The sequence below is a fragment of the Betta splendens genome, chromosome 22 (assembly GCF_900634795.4).
Source record: "Betta splendens chromosome 22, fBetSpl5.4, whole genome shotgun sequence".
NCBI lineage: Eukaryota > Metazoa > Chordata > Actinopteri > Anabantiformes > Osphronemidae > Betta > Betta splendens.
This window is the reverse complement of record NC_040900.2, coordinates 2,371,139-2,389,025: the sequence shown is the minus strand read 5'-3', so window position 1 is coordinate 2,389,025 and position 17,887 is coordinate 2,371,139. Positions and strand designations below refer to the sequence as shown.

At 49.9% G+C, this 17,887-nt stretch overlaps 1 protein-coding gene across 11 annotated transcripts in view; it reads left to right on the top strand.

The window, feature by feature from the left end:
* Positions 1–16,420, top strand: part of esrrb (estrogen-related receptor beta) — a 77,765-nt gene extending 61,345 nt beyond the window's left edge. For all 11 annotated transcript variants that reach the window (XM_029137967.3, XM_029137966.3, XM_029137969.3 and 8 more), the window contains 4 exons: positions 2,837–2,947; positions 3,123–3,284; positions 11,186–11,455; positions 13,410–16,420. In XM_029137967.3, the coding sequence (XP_028993800.1) occupies positions 2,837–2,947; positions 3,123–3,284; positions 11,186–11,455; positions 13,410–13,654 (788 nt within the window). In that variant the 3' untranslated portion in view covers positions 13,655–16,420. The remainder of the gene's footprint in view (positions 1–2,836; positions 2,948–3,122; positions 3,285–11,185; positions 11,456–13,409) is intronic.
* The last annotated feature ends 1,467 nt before the right edge of the window (positions 16,421–17,887 follow it).

Here is a 17,887-nt window from a genome sequence, read left to right as displayed (position 1 = left end):
GCAGCCGCTCGGACGGCGGATCGGGGCGGGGGGGCGTGTGACAATTTTTCCGCCACCCTTGCTCATCACCACTCATGATTAAAAATGCTGCAACAAACTTACAAGCACGCAAAGCTGGCGACGGGGGCCCTTTTGAAATAGTGCTGACGGCAGTTTAGCGAGCGGCTTCCTTGAAAGGCGAGGTTCACCGTGCCTTGCCATGTGGCCTTCTGATTTTCCCAGCTAAAATAGGGTCCGCCTAAGCCCCCCTTGGCATTGCCAGCCATCCCAGACATCCTGACACTTTCCCCGGGGAGAGACACCCAGAACAGGTGAGGGACTCAAAATACGGGCCCCGACCACGGCTGACCACACAAAGTGAGTGAAGACAGGCCCTTTTGCAGGAGTGTTCTGCAAAGAGGATTATTATTGTTTTTGGAGAGAAAGAGGAGCCCCAGGTCAGCTGGCCCCAGACCCCCCCCCCCCCAAGCCTGTGCTAATCCGTGCACAAATGCCAGCCGCCTTGGCCAAAAGCCCTCTCCCCCTGCACCCCGCTTTGAAGAGATGACACCCGAGCTCGCCCGCTGCTACCCTCTGTGCCCTGTGTGGAGGTCCATAAAACAGCGGGGGGACTCTGGATGAGGGTGGGACTCCGCTCTCCTCACATTTATAACACTCCCACCTATTGTTTACTTTGGATGAGGCACAACAGACCTGCCAGAGTCAAACAACATAAAGCTTTGGGATCCACCAAAGGGACTTATGAACCTCACAAAGGCCCCTATAAAGTCCTGGCCACAGTTCCCGACAGTGTGAGTGAATGAATGTGTCTAGCTGCTCTTAATCACTCTCCCTTCCTCTCTGCCTGCGTCTGGCCCTGTTGGACAGTAAAATGAGACAGGTTAGTGCCAAGCTTTAATTCCTGTCAGCATCTGTTAATTATGGCCAGGACTGCTCTAATTAAAAGAGGCGCCCGTGTACCTCCATCGTTGGCTTTACACCGGCTGACGCGGCCGCGTGACTCGCCGGGCAGAGAGGATCATGGGAGCAGCAGCGAAGCCGCCTGGCAGCAGAAGCCTCGTCGGGGGGGGGGCGATGTCGACTTTCACAAGGAGAGGAATTTTCCACGTCTGTGCTAATAATGACGTGTTGCCGTCAGCAGCCGCTGCTTAAAGCCTCAGCGTGTTTACGTGAAAACAGGAAACATAAACGTGATCGTCATGCGTGTAAAAAACAGGTAGCGTCGTTGTCGTAGCACGAGTCCCCGGCTCTCGCGGGGAAGGATGAGATTCTGTTGGGAAATGGGGGTAATTAGGTTAGTGGGTTGTTAGTGTCAGGAAATTGAAAGACAATCCTAATCAGATTTGTGTTTCTAGGGAATCAAATAATTTGTATAAGTAGAAGAAATATCTGTTCGGCAGTTACACGATAAAACGCTTTACCGCGCCCTTCATGCACTCAGAGAGGCTCCTGCAAGATAAGTGGTGAAATCAAGATGATATTTTGCATAAATTGGCCGGCAAATTCCTCTTTGTTAAATGAAGGCCGCCGCGTCTGTCTTACATCATCCGACCCCGACACCCCCGTTCGCGGAGCGACCTCCAATCGCGGCGCGTGGGACACATTCGAACGCATCCTCCCGCTGATGGGACAATCGTATTAGGCTCATTTGCAGGGGCCACACAAGGCCCGGCTCTGACACCGCCCACCCTGTTATAAAGTGATGAAATCATCAAGGAAGTGCTCTGGCTGCAGGTGTTCGCTCAGAGGACACGGGAGGCCGACAAATTAACTCCTCCTTCACCGCACGCGCTTCTCCCGGCCTTTTCTCCTCCAGCCTTCAGGATTGGATTTGTTGGGGGGGGGGAGGTTACATTATGCATACAAGGTAAATGAAGGGGATTAAGATATCGCGGATCGGGCGTGTGCTAGCAGCGACACGCTGCCCCAAATATAGCACTGTTTGCATACGTGACATTAAACAACCAAACACCTGCCTGCTGGTATCAATAAATTCACCAAGCAAGATGAAATGTTTTAACTAGGTTGGAAATTAATAGAATAGAAAAGACACCAAATGGAAACATTCTTATCAAATAATGAGATAATAAATAACTTATGTTATGATGAGGCCGGTGTGACATTTACAGTATCAGTGTGGAACCTGGGCCTCTAGGTGTGGCCAGGGGTGATAAGGCCTCCGTGCTCCTCCGCTGAAAGAGGGGTGAAATAAGGGTCTTTTATGGGAAAGCAATACCAAGTTATCAGCGTGCTGTTGTTTGGTTCTGTGTGTGGGGGGTGGGGGGGGGGGGCTGCAGCTGGTTAGGTGTCCTGTTCTGGTTACCGTAGAACGCACACCTGAGCTCACACACACACAAGCAGAGGTGCATGTGGCCGGGATCTCATTCGCATGCAGCCGGCCTCACCCCAAAAGCTAAATAATTAGAGGGCCAGTCTGTGAGATCATTGACCCCGCGTTAAATATTCATATGTTTAGAGCTGCTCTGGGCTCAGCTGTGTCACAGTAGACCAGCCAGGCATGGACCACATATGGGAAGGCAGCCGTGCCGCTGACACATCCAGACACTGGCAGACAGACACTGGAGCGCATGCTTACACACACACACACACGCACGCACCCGTGCCCCCTCCTCTATTATAATGCTAACACACAGCCTGTGCCGCTTTCTACATTCAGTCACAATAATCTGATATTTTGTGCCCATTTAATTCAACATTTTTTTCTGTCTAACATGCATCTAAAGTATTTTGTCGTTAATATTTGCTGCCTGATTAAATTTCGTCCCATGCTCCTTTCGTGCCTGATTTCATTTTCTTCGTGTCTTTTCTGCCTCAGGCGTTCGCCTTGACCGCGTGCGAGGGGGCAGACAGAAGTACAAGCGGAGGCTGGACACGGAAAACAACCCGTACCTGGGCTTGACGCTCCCTCCGCCCACGAAAAAGCCCCGTGAGTAGCGCTCCCTCACTCGCCCTTCAGTGTGTTGTCACCCTGTGCATTGCACGGGAAACGCCCCTGTTTGTATGAGGTCAGTGCGTCTTAGGGGCTTCACTGATCCTCTGCAGTGCTGCTGCCCGACCTTTGACCCCTGCTTTGCTTTGATGTCGCCCTCCTCTCTCCCCAGTCACAAAGATAGTGTCTCACCTGTTGGTAGCTGAGCCGGAGAAGATCTATGCCATGCCTGACCCCACCATGCCGGAGAGCGACATCAAGGCTCTGACCACGCTGTGCGACCTGGCCGACCGCGAGCTCGTGGTCATCATCGGCTGGGCCAAACACATCCCAGGTAGGAGGCGCTTACTGTTTATGTCCAGGATGGAGCTTTTGTCTTATTTCCCCCGTTTTCATTCCTTTGTGTGTCTCATCCCTCCCCTACAAATGAAGAACCATGCACACCTGTGTAGATAATTAACCACAGCAGCTCCTGGAGCCCGAGGATGTGTGGAGGACGGGGTTGTGCGACACGGAGAAAACAAATCAATAGAGTGCCTCTAAAATCCCCGCACTGAATGGAGAAGGCGACACACACTCTGTGCCAGTGTGCGCTGTAGCCACCAGGGAGAAACATGGGCACCCAGTCAAAGAAGGCATCATATCATACGCAGAAACACGTGAACGCGCACACACACTGAATTATTGATGGGCATAATCGCGTTTGGTCTTCGCCCAATAGACGTCCCGATAGACGAGGTTATAAGAGGCTGTTGAATTAAGGATGCTTCACCTCACGTCAGCAGGGATGGTGCCTCCTTCAAGACTTTTCATTTGATTTCGACAGAGAACACATTGTTTAGCCGCCCCTTTTTTTTGCAACCAAGGCAGATTCTCCTTGATCTCGGGCCTGACCCCATAACTCTATAACATTACAGGGTTCTGGGCGCGGAGGGGTAAGAAACTAAATGAATGAGTCCCCCAGTGGAGCCTCCGTAACCTCTTCTTTTCATCAACATAAGCTGTTGAGGCACACAGCTGTCAGCATGCAGCAACAACACCGCATCATCATAGCGCATACACACACACACACACACACACACACACACACACACACACACACACACACACACACACACACACACACACACACTGTAAGACCTAGGTGTGGACTAGACTCTGCACCATATCAGTTATTTTCCAAGACACATTTTTATCCCTAATTGTATATTTAGAAGGTTAATTAATTTTGTGTGACGCAGACTACAGCTGACCTCAGGCAGGTGCATTCTGGTATTAGAGCGCTTCTAAGAAGAAGAGGTATTAATCAGGTACAGATCTGATCGTAAGGAGATTAGCGATGGATATGCTCTCACATCTAGAGTGTTTGGATCCCTCTGCGTGGTCAGCACACACAGAGTTTACCCAAGGAGCTTACCTGGGTCTGGATCACAGCTGACCCCATAACACACTCTCATCGCTGCGACCCAAAAGTGACGCCAGCGTCCCACACACACACGCAGGACGCTGCTGCCGAGACTGAAGACTTATGGCTCTTTATTATTGTTTGTTGAGAAATTATAAGATGCATCATTGCAGGTTAATTACATGTGTGTGTTTATAAAAATGAGACCAAGCCGATTCTTTATTTAACAGTTATTCTATAGAATTAATTTGCCATATATGTAATATTAAGAGCTGAACTCATGTCCTTAGGTGCATCATCATTTTAATGTGTGTACACTCTCACTCAGATTTATGTGTCATAGTAATGAAACGGATTTAATCAGATTACACCAGCACGTATTGTACAGTGGACAGACTCATAACGTTAATGGGATTTGCCCCACAGAGTGCTTGTCATTCTAAATGCATCGATAATGATCATTTAACCCAAAACTGGAGGCGCTAAGCCGTTTCCTGTGACTGGATACCTGCAGCAGCACAATGAACCCGGCGTGCGTGCGTGCGTGCGTCTGCGCTCTGATTTCATGTTTGGGTTGAGCTTTTATTGTACAAACGTATTATTTTAAGGTTAGAGAGGCGATTTGGCCCAGTCCGCTTCCACTTGAGCTGACTGCCTGTGCTGCTCGTCCCTTTGGCGCTGTCTGTATTAGGACAGTGGGTGTCCTCTGGCCATGAAATGGCTGCATAATTGAGTTGTACATGGCTGAACCTGATCAGAGACGGTTCACTGGTTGAGTGAGGCTCCGTGCACTAACCGTCCATGCACCAGCGGCACCTCAGGGCAGCACTGTGCTCTGCTCCTTCACGTTCCTCCCTCTGTCTGCTCCAGGACCAGAACAGAAAGGAGGAACAAAAGTCATGATTGTATCCTGATGGATTTTTTGGCTTCAGGCAGTGGAATTAAAAAGATTAACGGTTCATTATGAAGTAGACCACATTGATTAGGTCGTAGGCAGATGTGACAGTAGCTAAAGTCTAAATGAAACAAAAAATGTTCCCAAATTCAATTTTATTTTTAATCTCCGCTAAAATAAAAGAGCTTTTAAAATTGTCAGCATGTGGAGCAGATGAGCCCTGCTGAGTTTAATATCGCAGCTTTATCATGAGTGCAAGCAACGTCATCATCTGTTTCCACACATGAGCTTCAGGCCTGTTCTGTGGGTTGTTGGGTAAGTAAGGACCCAGCTGATCAGATCAGGTGCATGTGTTATCTTAGTTTAATGAGGTAGATATTTCAGGGTGGTGTCGCGTATCAAGAACTGTGTCATGGGTTTGCCCTCGTTCTGAAACGGCCGTTGATTAATTGATAATCACTTTTGGACACTGCTGCAAATAGAGCAGAGTGGTCCTGTATGCGGCCGCTGCCTTCGTTAGTGCAGCGCTGCGGAGATGCTGACAGACGGCTTGTTGCTCCCTAGGTGTTAACAACCTTTGACTTATGTAGCGCGAACTGTCCGTCCCGTAAGCGTGCATGCGTGGAGGGTCTAAATATACAGACGGCGCCTGTTCGCTCCACTTTGATGCCGCTTCCTTCCTGGGGAGTGACGCATTGCTAGCGTGACCCCGTGCAGCGTGTGTTTCCACCCAAAGGTCGCGTGGGCGCATGTCGAAACGCCTGCTCCCAGTCGGCGCCGGTCCAGCTGCGTGACGGCTAAAGGGCCGCGCAAACAGTGACCCGTTGCTCCTGCTGCCTTTCCGATACATAGAAAACATATATTTTACTATGCAAGGTACATTTTATTATTTGTTTAACTCGTGTTTTGTCTTATTATTATTCAGACATAATGAATCCAGTAAAAGGGGCTTTTTTGCATTGTTGTCTTCATTACTGCCGTTTGGGGAATATTCATCATCTGCGCTTTATTAGATTCCAGCTCATCAGCTGTGTGTTTGACAGACAACCGCCCGGCGTGTTCGTTGTTAACACGGAGGCAGCGATGTTGAGGAGAGATCGTGCCTCTTGTATGTTGTCGTGTTTATGTCGGCTCAAGCCTCCGCCATAATCACCCATCAGCCCACCCTCCTGCAGCCCCCTCTGGGCTCCTGTTTTCTCTTTGCCATTAAATTGTGAAATCTACTTACTGTGTTGCCAGCCTGATCCCACTCAAGCTGCGTAATCTCCTTGTAATAGAGTGTGAATACTGCCCGGCAATAAATCAGCACCTCATCAGTGCACTTTATTAAATATAGACACCAACAGACAGCTCTTAGTATATTCAATTTACCCTCTGACGTAGGCTTCAACACAGGAGATAAAGATAGATTGAGCAATCAGATGGATGCTGAGGCCTGAACCCGGGCAGGAGACGAGGAGGAAGGCGGAGAAGCTGCAGGGAGATGGAGGTGGGGGCGTATCAGAGACAGGCAGACAGGCAGGAGGATGCAGGGCCAGCGAGAGGACATCTGCCAGGCAGGGTGGGGGTGGGGGTGGGGGGGGCTTCATGGACACCGGCAGGTCACTACTGAGAGCCCACAGTCCATATTATCAATAGGGTAGAGTTGTAAAGTAGCATCGCATCAGAAGCTGCTCTCATATTTTAACTGCATAGAACTACGCTGTGGCATCAAGTCATCATTAAGCGGCGTTGCTTGATGGCAGCAGAGATATATATTTTGTAATTATGAGCATAGAGCCTGATTTGTGCTGGTCTGAATAGAGATGTGTGGTGTTGCTGGGCTGCGGGACCCAGAGAAGGCTAAAGCTGCTGGGGTCAAAGGTCAGGGATTACTGTATTTAACGTTCACAGGCTGCTGGTCAAATCAGCCGTTCCCCAGCTACTTAGAACAGGATAATGGGCCGGTTATCGCGTCCTGGAGGAGCCAGCGCTTCTCACACACTCTTCTCCTCCATTACGTGAGTTTGTCCGGTTTGGTGTCGTCATCCCGGGAAAGGCCACAGAAATCCACGCTGTTTGTTTTGTGCTTCTTCAGGTCAAGTTATTAGTGTCGAGCACAGCGATTTATGAGCATGCTGCTATTGATTGGGTCACGATGCCGCCATGTAAATTCACAGAGAAAGGCTGGAGCGCACACACACACACACACACACACACACACACACACACACACACACACACACACACACACACACACACACACACACACACTCTGTTATGGAGCTGCCTTTCGTTTCTGTATTGGCTGAATATCTTACACTACACTGACGCAGGTCCTGTGTTTGTTAGTCCAGGCTCTGAATGGAGCAGGCCTCCGTCATGGCGTCCTCCGGCTCAGTTTGAGGTTGGACAAAAAGACGTGCTGACCCTCTGGGGTCCTGTTAGGGGCGGTTTTACTCCAACTGGAGCCCTGAGAGCACTTGACTTGGCTGAGGTGAGATTGCCCCGAGGAAGAAATCTTCGGGGCCGGCTTGTCCTTCTGATAGCGGGCCATGATAGATCAGCCCCTGTGCAGCCACTCTCTCTCTCTCTCTCTCTCTCTCTCTCTCTCTCTCTCTCTCTCGCTCTCTCTCTCTCTCTCTCTCTCTCTCTCTCTCGCTCTCTCTCTCTCTCTCTCTCTCTCTCTCTCTCTCTCTCTCTCTCTCTCTCTCTCTCTCTCCCTCCCTCCCTCGTCCCCTCGTGCTCTGCTCCTCTTTCTTTCTCCTTCCCTGCTCTTATCTTCCTCCTCTCTGGCCCATATCTTCTCTTCCCCTTTATCCCCCATTTCTCTCCATCTCTCCTGCCATTTATTCCTGGTGCACTCTCTCCCCCTGCTCTGTCTGCTCTGTTGTCTGATTGAGGGTGAGTTACGAGGGGACTACAGCTGGAGGGGGCCACCGTGCCTCGTAATTACATCTCTTTTTATTACCCGCGCTAATGGCCCTCGGGGAGAGGGAAACAATAATAAATTAATAGAATATGAACTCCAGCTCAACAGAAATCTCCAGCATTTCATTTCAGAGTGTCCTGTGTTCTGGCAGATGAAGCGGTGCTCTGATTAATCTCTGCACGGGGTTGAGGCAGCCATCTTTGGGTTTGGGCTGCCCCCTCCTGCCCACAGCTGAAGGCTTTTGGGGAAATAAAGGAGGAGATTATAGTTTTGGCTTCCGCTGTAGGTCTTGTTTTCACCCTGTGAGCCAGGAATGATCGGGGCTGATTCAGTTAGTGGTCAGTTGAACTCGCTTCAGCTCCTTTTCCTTATTGATCTAAATGTTATTGATGCTAATTCTTCATAAAATATGTCACATGTGAGAATTTTCCCATATAAGCGCAGTGCGTGGCTCGAAGTGAACTGAGGAAAACTCTGCCTTGTTATTATCTGTGAGTTGAAGCCTCAGATCCGCCGGAGCGCTCAGCAGTGGAGTGGAAACGGCCCTTGAAGCACAGACAGGCCTCTGATTTGGTCAATATTGTGTCATGTTTGGTCAAACCCTGCCAAGGCAGTGGGCTGGAAATGAAGATGTAAATATTGATATTTCATTAGAGGAAATCACCCACTCCGCCGGCACTTAACCGGGCCACCTTCAGAGTGCGGCGGCCGAAGCGCTGTGTGACCTGCGGAGTCGGGAAGTCACTTCATTACTCGATTAAATTGAGTGGAAAAAGGCGAGGCAACGACACGAGATCCCATTTGGAGCAATAATTTAGGCCCTGAAGAGAGGAGATGGAGCACGGGAAAGACACCACCTCTCCATCTCACAACACTGGATTAAATTCAAGGACTTTTAGCGTCAAAGGTAATTGTAGGCTGCTGCGCTGCTCGCGTGCATATGTCTGAGAGGTGTCCGCTGTATCAGAACAACTCTAAAGCCTCTCCAACAAGCCCTGAACGAGGCCTTCACACCGGCTGTCACATGGGAGCAGCGCGTTAGTTCCGCTCCGCTCCTCCTTGGCATTAAAAGGCTAGACAGAGCCTCGCCTGTGATTGTGATGCCAACCTGATGCGGCAATCAAGACCGCGCCCGCGCTTGCATGACAATTTCCCTTTGGCCGCTCCACATTCTGTCCGACTTAATGGCTACGTATGCAGACAAGGAAATAACACAACAAAAGGTTTTAAGATGCCGTCCGGGTACGAGTAATAGCACAGGCCTTTACAAAGTATGGCTTATTGCTTCCACTAATAATAGGCAGGTGTTTTGAGTGCTTTCTGCAGTTTGCTCTGTTGGGTCTTATTTGCACGGCTCAGACCTCTGACCGGTCCACTCAGGCACCGGCACCTGTCTCTTAGCACTCCATTCTACTGACTATTGATTCCCCTTCAAAATGTGAAGGCCCTCACATTCTGATCACAATCTGTTAATTAATGTATCCTCTAGCGCTTCCCCTGCAGTGGTCATCACCACGATAAGGGAAATTGAACACTCAGGTACTACTCTCCCTGGCTCTTCTTCTCTCCCTGTTTGTCTCTCTTTCTGTCCTGTTTCTTTCCCTCGTTCTTCCTCATCATGTCCCTATTCTTTTCTGTGTGTGTGTGTGTGTGTGTGTGTGTGTGTGTGTGTGTGTGTGTGTGTGTGTGTGTGTGTGTGTGTGTGTGTGTGTGTGTGTGTGTGTGTGTGTGTGTGTGTGTGTGTGTGTGTGTGTGTGTGTGTGTGTGTGTGTGTGTGTGTCCTGGCAGCAGCAGATAAACATCTAGTTGTGGGCTGTACCCCAACGAGACCATTTATATTTAAGAGAAAAGCGGGGCGTGGGTGCAGTGAGCACCTTGGTCAATACTGCAATCTATTGCCTCTTAATCACGCACTGGCAGCTAGCGTGGCAGCAGCAAACTTGTAAAAGCAATCATATTAATCAGGCGTCGGGCTGAAGAGCCTAATATGCTGTCAGAATGGGCCGCCTGCAGGCACGCTGAAAGAAGGTGGAGATACGGGAGATGGAGCGAGCCCTGGCTGGGGGTTCAAACGCTTTATTGACAGCTGAGGGGGAGTGGGGGAGATGCGTATCTGCCCGTCATCCTCACCCTCTCCCTTCCTCTCTTCCTCCTTTTTTAATTTTTTAATGTCTCCCAGCTCATCTTTTAGGGATCTAGCAGTTTGTTTTATTTAGTGTTCTATTCTGAGCATATGTAGGTGTGTTGGAGGAGAAATGACATCGCAGCTCATTTCAGCTCAATCATTGGGTTTTCTGAAAATGAGACCCTGGATTTAAGGCTCAACCTGAAGCATCTGACGCCAGGTCTGTCTGTCTGTCTGTCTGTCTGTCTGTCTGTCTGTCTGTCTGTCTGTCTGTCTGTCTGTCTGTCTGTCTGTCTGTCTGTCGGTCTGTGTACAGTTTTATGTACATAGGTGTTAATGTGTGTTTTTGTTTTCCGTCGTTTTCGTGTGTGTGTGTGTGTGTGTGTGTGTGTGTGTGTGTGTGTGTGTGTGTGTGTGTGTGTGTGTGTGTGTGTGTGTGTGTGTGTGTGTGTGTGTGTGTGTGTGTGTGTGTGTGTGTGTGTGTGTGTGTGTGTGTGCATACATGCCTGCTATCACCTCCCTCTACACATGTCACGTCCTCAACCCCTCCAACGTGAGCGTGTCCCTGTGATAATCCCCCTCACCCCAGCTGAAGTGTGACAGGATACGAGGGGTAACCACACGGCTTTGTGCGTGTCAGACCTCTGCACCGATTTACTGTCCTCGCTTACAGTAAAGCCCACTCAAGTGCTCTGACTCAGGCTTCAAAGAGGACCTCTCTGCTCTGCATTTAAAATTTAACACCGCGCGCTAACATGGGCTCTGACATGTTCTCTGGGCTGCAGAGCCTCCAGAGTCAAGTCTGACGTTGTTGTTGTGAATGATTTTAATGTACAGAAACGCGTCCGCTTGTGTAGATGTGGACAGGCTTCATTCACGTCCCGTCTGTGTCCCGTCAGGCTTCTCCACTCTGTCTCTGGGAGACCAGATGAGCCTGCTGCAGAGCGCCTGGATGGAGATCCTCATCCTCAGCATCGTGTTCCGCTCGCTGCCCTATGAGGACGAGCTGGTGTACGCGGAGGACTACATCATGGACGAGGAGCACTCGCGCCTCACCGGCCTGCTGGACCTCTACGTCTCCATCCTGCAGCTGGTCCGCAAGTACAAGAAGCTCAAGGTGGAGAAGGAGGAGTTTGTCACCCTCAAGGCCATCGCCCTCGCAAACTCAGGTGGGTCTTCAGCACAGACACGTCATGTCTGAATCGATTAGCGATTTAAACTAATTGTGCATTTAATTCATTTAAATAAAGTTAAGCAAAAACTCTTTGGGTTGTAATTGTCAGGGTGTAGATGCAGTGATTTACTTTAAAAATGATGTTATGTATATGTATGACATTAAGTATATTAATCATTTAAAAAATTATAATTTTAACCTAAAAAGATGTTAATTATTAGAGGAAATATTACTGTTCATTTAATTAGGCAAAAAAATATATATATAAGTTTTAAACATGCTACATAATTTTTGCTGATGTTTGTGGATATAAGTTATTACTTACTAAGAGCAAGTAATTCCACGTTTTTTTAGACTCTCTAATGAAAAAAAAAATGTAAAAACACTTTATTTATTCTTCAGGTATATTTTGTCTTGTAGACAGCGTCCATGCAGCCATTGAAATACTTTGTCTAACACAGTTTCTTAAAATGACATTTCTTGGTTTTGTAGCGTAACCTTTAGTTTGGAGCATGAGATAGAGATGGAGGGACGATAAGGGCAGTGCAGGGAAGAGAGATGGAGTGGAGCTTTTTTAATTGAACGCCTTCCGTGTTGTGGTATTTCTCCAGCGCTCGCTCGCCCCTCTCTCTCTCTATCTCCATAACAGTAGCTGCAGGGCACGGCCACGGGAGATAAATTTAGCATTTCATTAGGAGCGCGGGGGCTGTCAATAAAATGTGTTAAGTCGAATGGAATGAGTATCAGGAAGCGATGGGCCTCGTTTGTTCCAATGTGAAGATGGCAAGCCGCTATTGACAGGCTCCTTTTGAGGCGGCAGCACCCGTCCCCCTCTGATCAATGCACGCCCGGGTCACCAGGCCGCTGCCTGGTTTTGTAGCGGGCTGAAAAATGAAAACGCTGATGGTGGGCTTTGCTTTCAGACAGCGGAGCTTTGGGTGGGAGGGGGGAGGGGGGCGAGGAGGACGGGTCTCTGGGAGATCACTCCGTCTGACAGCAGGGAGAATTCATAGCCATTGATTTTGTAATTAGCAGTTTATCAATCGCATCGACGTGGGCTCTGATGGATTGTGAGGAAATAGTTTCTTCAAAGTTGTTTTTTTTGCGTCCCGGCCCCAAGCGCGACAAGCTGTGCTCGCTGTCTCCTGCCCTGTTTTCCTCTGACAGGACATTCCCTCATCTGAGTTTTTACCCTCATTGCAGGACATTTCATTGCATCACGGTTCAAATCAGGATCATCTCTGAATGTGTGTGATTTGTAGAAACGTGTAATATGAGTTTGTGGCTGTGGCCACTGAGCAGAAGAGATGTGTCACAGTAGGATTTTTCTCTGCCTTTTGTTCTCCATCCTCCTCCTCCTCACCTCCCTCCCACCCACATTCACTTTACAAAACGACCTACTTCATTTTACCACTGTGGATTTGAAAACCGTCAGGGTGAGAAATGTCTCAAGGTCTTGGGAATACAGTTGTTCCAGTCAATGAATTTGGGGCGAAGTCTGAAATCTGTTTTGCCTTTTATTGTCCCGTGCGGTAAAATATGCAGCGCCAAGGTGAGACGAGTCAGGGAGCCAATGACACGACGCCTCCAGAGCCAGACGCCGATTAACCAGTGAGAGGACGCGCGACCCGGGCCGTCGCTGGGAGATAGAGACAGAGGCAGAACACGGGGCGAGCAGCGAAACATGATGTACAGCAGGACCCGAAAAGAGTGGAACCCAGACTGAAACTGTAGACTGCTGTCAGCGTGTGAGGGAGGGAGAGGCTGAGAGAGAACCAGGCTGTAAAATACCAAGCGAGGCTTTTATACGCGCAGACACAGAAACTCAGACGCGGTTTAATTTTCAGAACACCAGGCTGTTACCGCATATGCACGGGGCAGAGACTGGGTTCAGCTGGTGCCGGTAATGCTCACGCGCCGTGTGTTTCGTTCTCCGTGTTTGTCCCTAGACTCCATGCACATAGAGGACATGGAGGCGGTGCAAAAGCTCCAGGACGCGCTCCACGAGGCCCTGCAGGACTACGAGAGCAGCCAGCACCCGGAGGACCCGCGGCGGGCGGGCAAACTGCTCATGACGCTGCCCCTGCTGCGGCAGACGGCCACCAAGGCCGTGCAGCACTTTTACAGCATCAAGGTGCAGGGCAAGGTGCCCATGCACAAACTCTTCCTGGAGATGCTGGAGGCCAAGGTGTGACCGGAGCGTGGCCGAGCGGACGCGCACAGTGACTGGAACCAAGGCTGAGGGAGTTCAGGAGGGTGAGACGCCCCACTGACTGTGCTGGACAGACCTCTCTCACCCCCCACCCCCCTCCCCCCTCCTGGAACCCTGGGACATTATCTAGAAAAGAACAAATGCAAAACTTGGTTACTGGTATAAATAATAAAATGATGCAGATTAATTTAAAATATATAAGAAATGCTATGTACAGTAATAATTTTTTTTTGTTTTCTTAATTGTTCGTGGTAATGTTGTAAATGAAGGAGAACCCTCTGAGCCTCAGCATCTTCAGAGTAAATACTTCATCGTTCTTGATTTTAAAAAAAAAATAATTAAAGGTTTTCTTTATTCTGAAAACGTAAGTTCCTTTAGTTTGTTCTGAAGACAGCAGAGGCGTCAAACCACGTGTTGTTGCCTGGACTCGACCAGAACGTGTACATATTTATTATTGAAGGACTGAGTGTACAGTTCAAAGTCTGGTGAACTTGGTGGCCATTTTCTCTTCTTCTGGTAAAAAAACAAACAAAGTGAAGTTGTTAATGTGAACTCTCATCGGTTTCTATGTCCTTGGATATACCTCTGCGGAGCAGCACCTGTGGTCGTGGACAGGAGCCGTAGTCGTTGCCTCATTCTGTAGTCACTCAGCAATAAACGGGACTGCGGGGACGGTGCTGGGCTCAAACCTCCTGCCTCTCATGTGCTTCTCGGCGCTGCTGTTGCTAAACGACCGTGTTGGTGTGAATGCGGCCGCCGCTTTCCCTCCTGCGCTCGTTTCTGCCGGCGCGACCCGCTGAACCCACGTCCGCCCGCGTTTGAGCCCGTGGAAACAGGTGACGGAGCTGAAAGGCGATCGCGGGCTCGGAGCGGCGGCACCGGAGGATTTACGCCGCGTGGCGCGAGTCCAGGAGATTCCAGGTCCGAACAATCAGCGGCCCGTGTGTCAGCCGCTCTATTCTGGGCCTTTGAGCCGGTGACAGAACCGGCCCACACACGGGCAGCAAGGTGTCCAGCATCTGCTCGCACCATTTCAGAAGCCTTCTGTCTTTTAATAGTTCACGGAGGTAGAAGGCCGGAGCTGAGGCGCTTCACACTGGCCTATTTTAACCCAGCAGGGAGCCGTTGTCTGCGCAGCCTCCCTCCAGGAGTGCACTGGCCACGTGCAGCGCCGCTTCTTGACCTTGTGTTGACGCGGCGGCCAGTGAGGAGCAGAGCGCTTTCCACCGGCCAGGAGACAGACAGGCAGAGAGACACAAGACAGACAGACAGATACGCAGACAGACAGAAGAGACAGACAGGCAGAGAGACACAAGACAGACAGACAGATACGCAGACAGGCAGAGAGACACGAGACAGACAGGCAGAGAGACACAAGACAGACAGGCAGAGAGAGAGAGAGTGAGAGACAGAAGACAGACTGACTGACAGATAGGCAGACAGACAAAGACAGACAGACAGCCAGAGAGAGAGACAGATAGGCAGGCAGAGAGAGAGAGACAGACAGTGAGGCAGACAGACAGGCAGGAAGACAGACAGAGAGACTCACACACACAGACATAGTCACACAGACAGACAGACAGACAGACAGGCGTGCACATGTGTATAGCTATGCAAGAAACCAAGCGGCGGCATGCTTCGAAGGCTAACGCAGCCCAGCAGTGTATCAGTACGAGGTGTGATCTCTGGCGGGAGAACGCGGCCTCGTGCTCCCGTCTCCCCGTCTTTAGCTGCAGGTCCATCCTGCTCCGGGGCCGAGCCGCCGCTCCGTGACTGTTTTGGAGGTGTATGCTTATACTGAAGGGGTTTTATGTGATGTGATAAACTGTGGTGCTGTCACAACAATATGATACTGTGATCAAAGGAATCCCTGACATCGCAGGAGGGTCGAGTTGCCGCCGCGCTTGCAGTATCAACGCTTAGCAGAGATCCTGCCTTTTTATAGCAGCCGCTCCACCACGTGACGGAGGGTCACGTCCCGATCCGAGCTAGCTGCCGCCCGGTTAGCGCTAGCGCCACAGAGGACGCTAACAGTACGCGCCAACGACTTCTACTGTTGTGCGGTGCAACACGGACCAATTCTGAGTGAAGCCGTGCTGAAGGCAGGCTTCTGCTTAGATTTGGGGGAACGCCTCTGGTTCAATACAGGTCAGAACTAAACTGGTCCAGGATCAGCCAACAGAATAATAACAATAGAGGAATCTCATTGAAGTCAAGCGTCTTGAATCGAAGCTGTAAATATTTCGCTGAGCTCCCACATACAGTGACGTACGCAGCGCCCTGCTGACTCCTACCTCATCATCATCATCATCACGTCCATTCTTCTCTCATTCAACACATCTCACATCCGCGACGTAACTGAGCCATATTTTTTTTATCAGCAGCCGTTTTTCTCTTGCCAAAACATTTGTAACGGTCGCCGCCGATCGTCTTCCCCCGTTCACCCTTCACTGATCACTTTGTAAAGGCAAAGCATGCGTCACACTGGCCTGTGGTCCGGTCCCGCAGCCAGTCTGTGTTTATGAGCATCCGTGTCAGAATTGGTCCCTTGGTGACAAATTGCAGACGATGCAGGTGATTGATTTCCTGCTTCTGCGCTATAAGTATTTATGGTGTGAAATATATCATTTGGCAATGGTGTACATTGATATCTCTGATCGTTGAATCACCAATATCTGTGTAACTTTTACGTTTTGATTTTCAAAAAGGTAAAGGATTAATGAATTAAATACTCCTTGAACTCTGTGATTCTGTTGTGTTCTGACTGAAGATCTGTAAATTGTTTATACATATGCAGTATTTAGGTCTGTAAGCCATTAAACAGACTCAGTAAGTGTTTGCCACAGACATTAGTTCCCGTCTGCGCTGCTGCCTCACGCTCACCTCACCCTGCTGCTGTATCACCCATTAACTACGCTGAACGACGGGCCTCCGGTTCAGCCGTGGGACAGAACAAAGGGCACGCCGGCGCTCCCAGCGGGCCAGAGATGGGAGACGCACGCAGGCCACCCAACCATCCAGTCATCAACCGCAGCCACTGCAGGGCAGGAGCTGTTGAAAATGGATCCGTCACAGGAAACAGGCAGACAGACACGCTCGCGCTGATGGAGGCGGGGGAAGCGAGGGGCTGGAGCTCCATTATTCCAGGAAGCTGATATTCCAGGGAGTTAAAGTATTCCCCTCTCTGTATAATTATAAGAGCCAATTTCCTTTTTAGAAATAATGTCTTGCTAACCAATTAATTGTAACAGTGTATGTGGGAGGAGGAGCGTCACAAGGCAACGGGAGCACGGCTGCAGATCTGGAGGCCCAGACGCTCCTGATTCCTGATGCAGATCATCCGGCTGGACGCGGCATCGCCACCGCTCGTTCCTCACAGATACAGTAGCAAGGCAATCATTTACGTCCGTCGACGGGTCAAAACACCTTTCATTAGCGTTAGGAGGCGGCGGACGGAGACGGGCGGCGCTCGCGGCCCGCGGCTGCTGGCCGCTGCTTAAGTGTGTTTCATTATTCCCAAAGCAACGCTGATGATGGCGAGGGAAAGGATTACGCGTCAGGGTGAGTGATTGGGTTTGAACAGAGCTGCTGCATACACTTTGTATCAACCCAGGACTCAAATTACACTTAGGTTGAAAACGGAGCATGCAAATGCCCAGGAGAGCTTGTGGCACAGAAATGAAGAGTGGGCCACCGTTCCTTCACACACACACACACACAGACACACACACACACACACACACGCACACGCATTCACCCCCCGCCCGTTCTTCTCATCCTCCCTCTGCTCCCTCCTTGTTTTTTTAGGCACAACCATCCTTTACAGCCGTTCTTATTGTTCCTCTGATTCCGTTATGTGTATTTATTGCTCCATTTGTGAAATTGGAGGCACCGGCCGACAGCCTATTACTATTCAATAACAGGACTCGGGCATTTTCACAACCGTGAGCTATCAGTGACCCAGACGGAATCGTTACGTCACATCAGATTCAAACAAAGAGACGGACTGTTCTATTGTTGTTGTGTTTTTCATCGGAGATGAAGATGTCTCCACAGCAGACTGTGACTTCCCCAGTCATCAACACAGCGTGAGTGCCTCCCTCCCCTCACAGGTCTTAGTTACTGCTGTGCTGCCTGTGTAGCAGGATGTGAGCCATGCATCCCCACCTCTGACCCGGCCCAGGGCTCCCTCCGCCTGATCAATAGGCTGTCAAA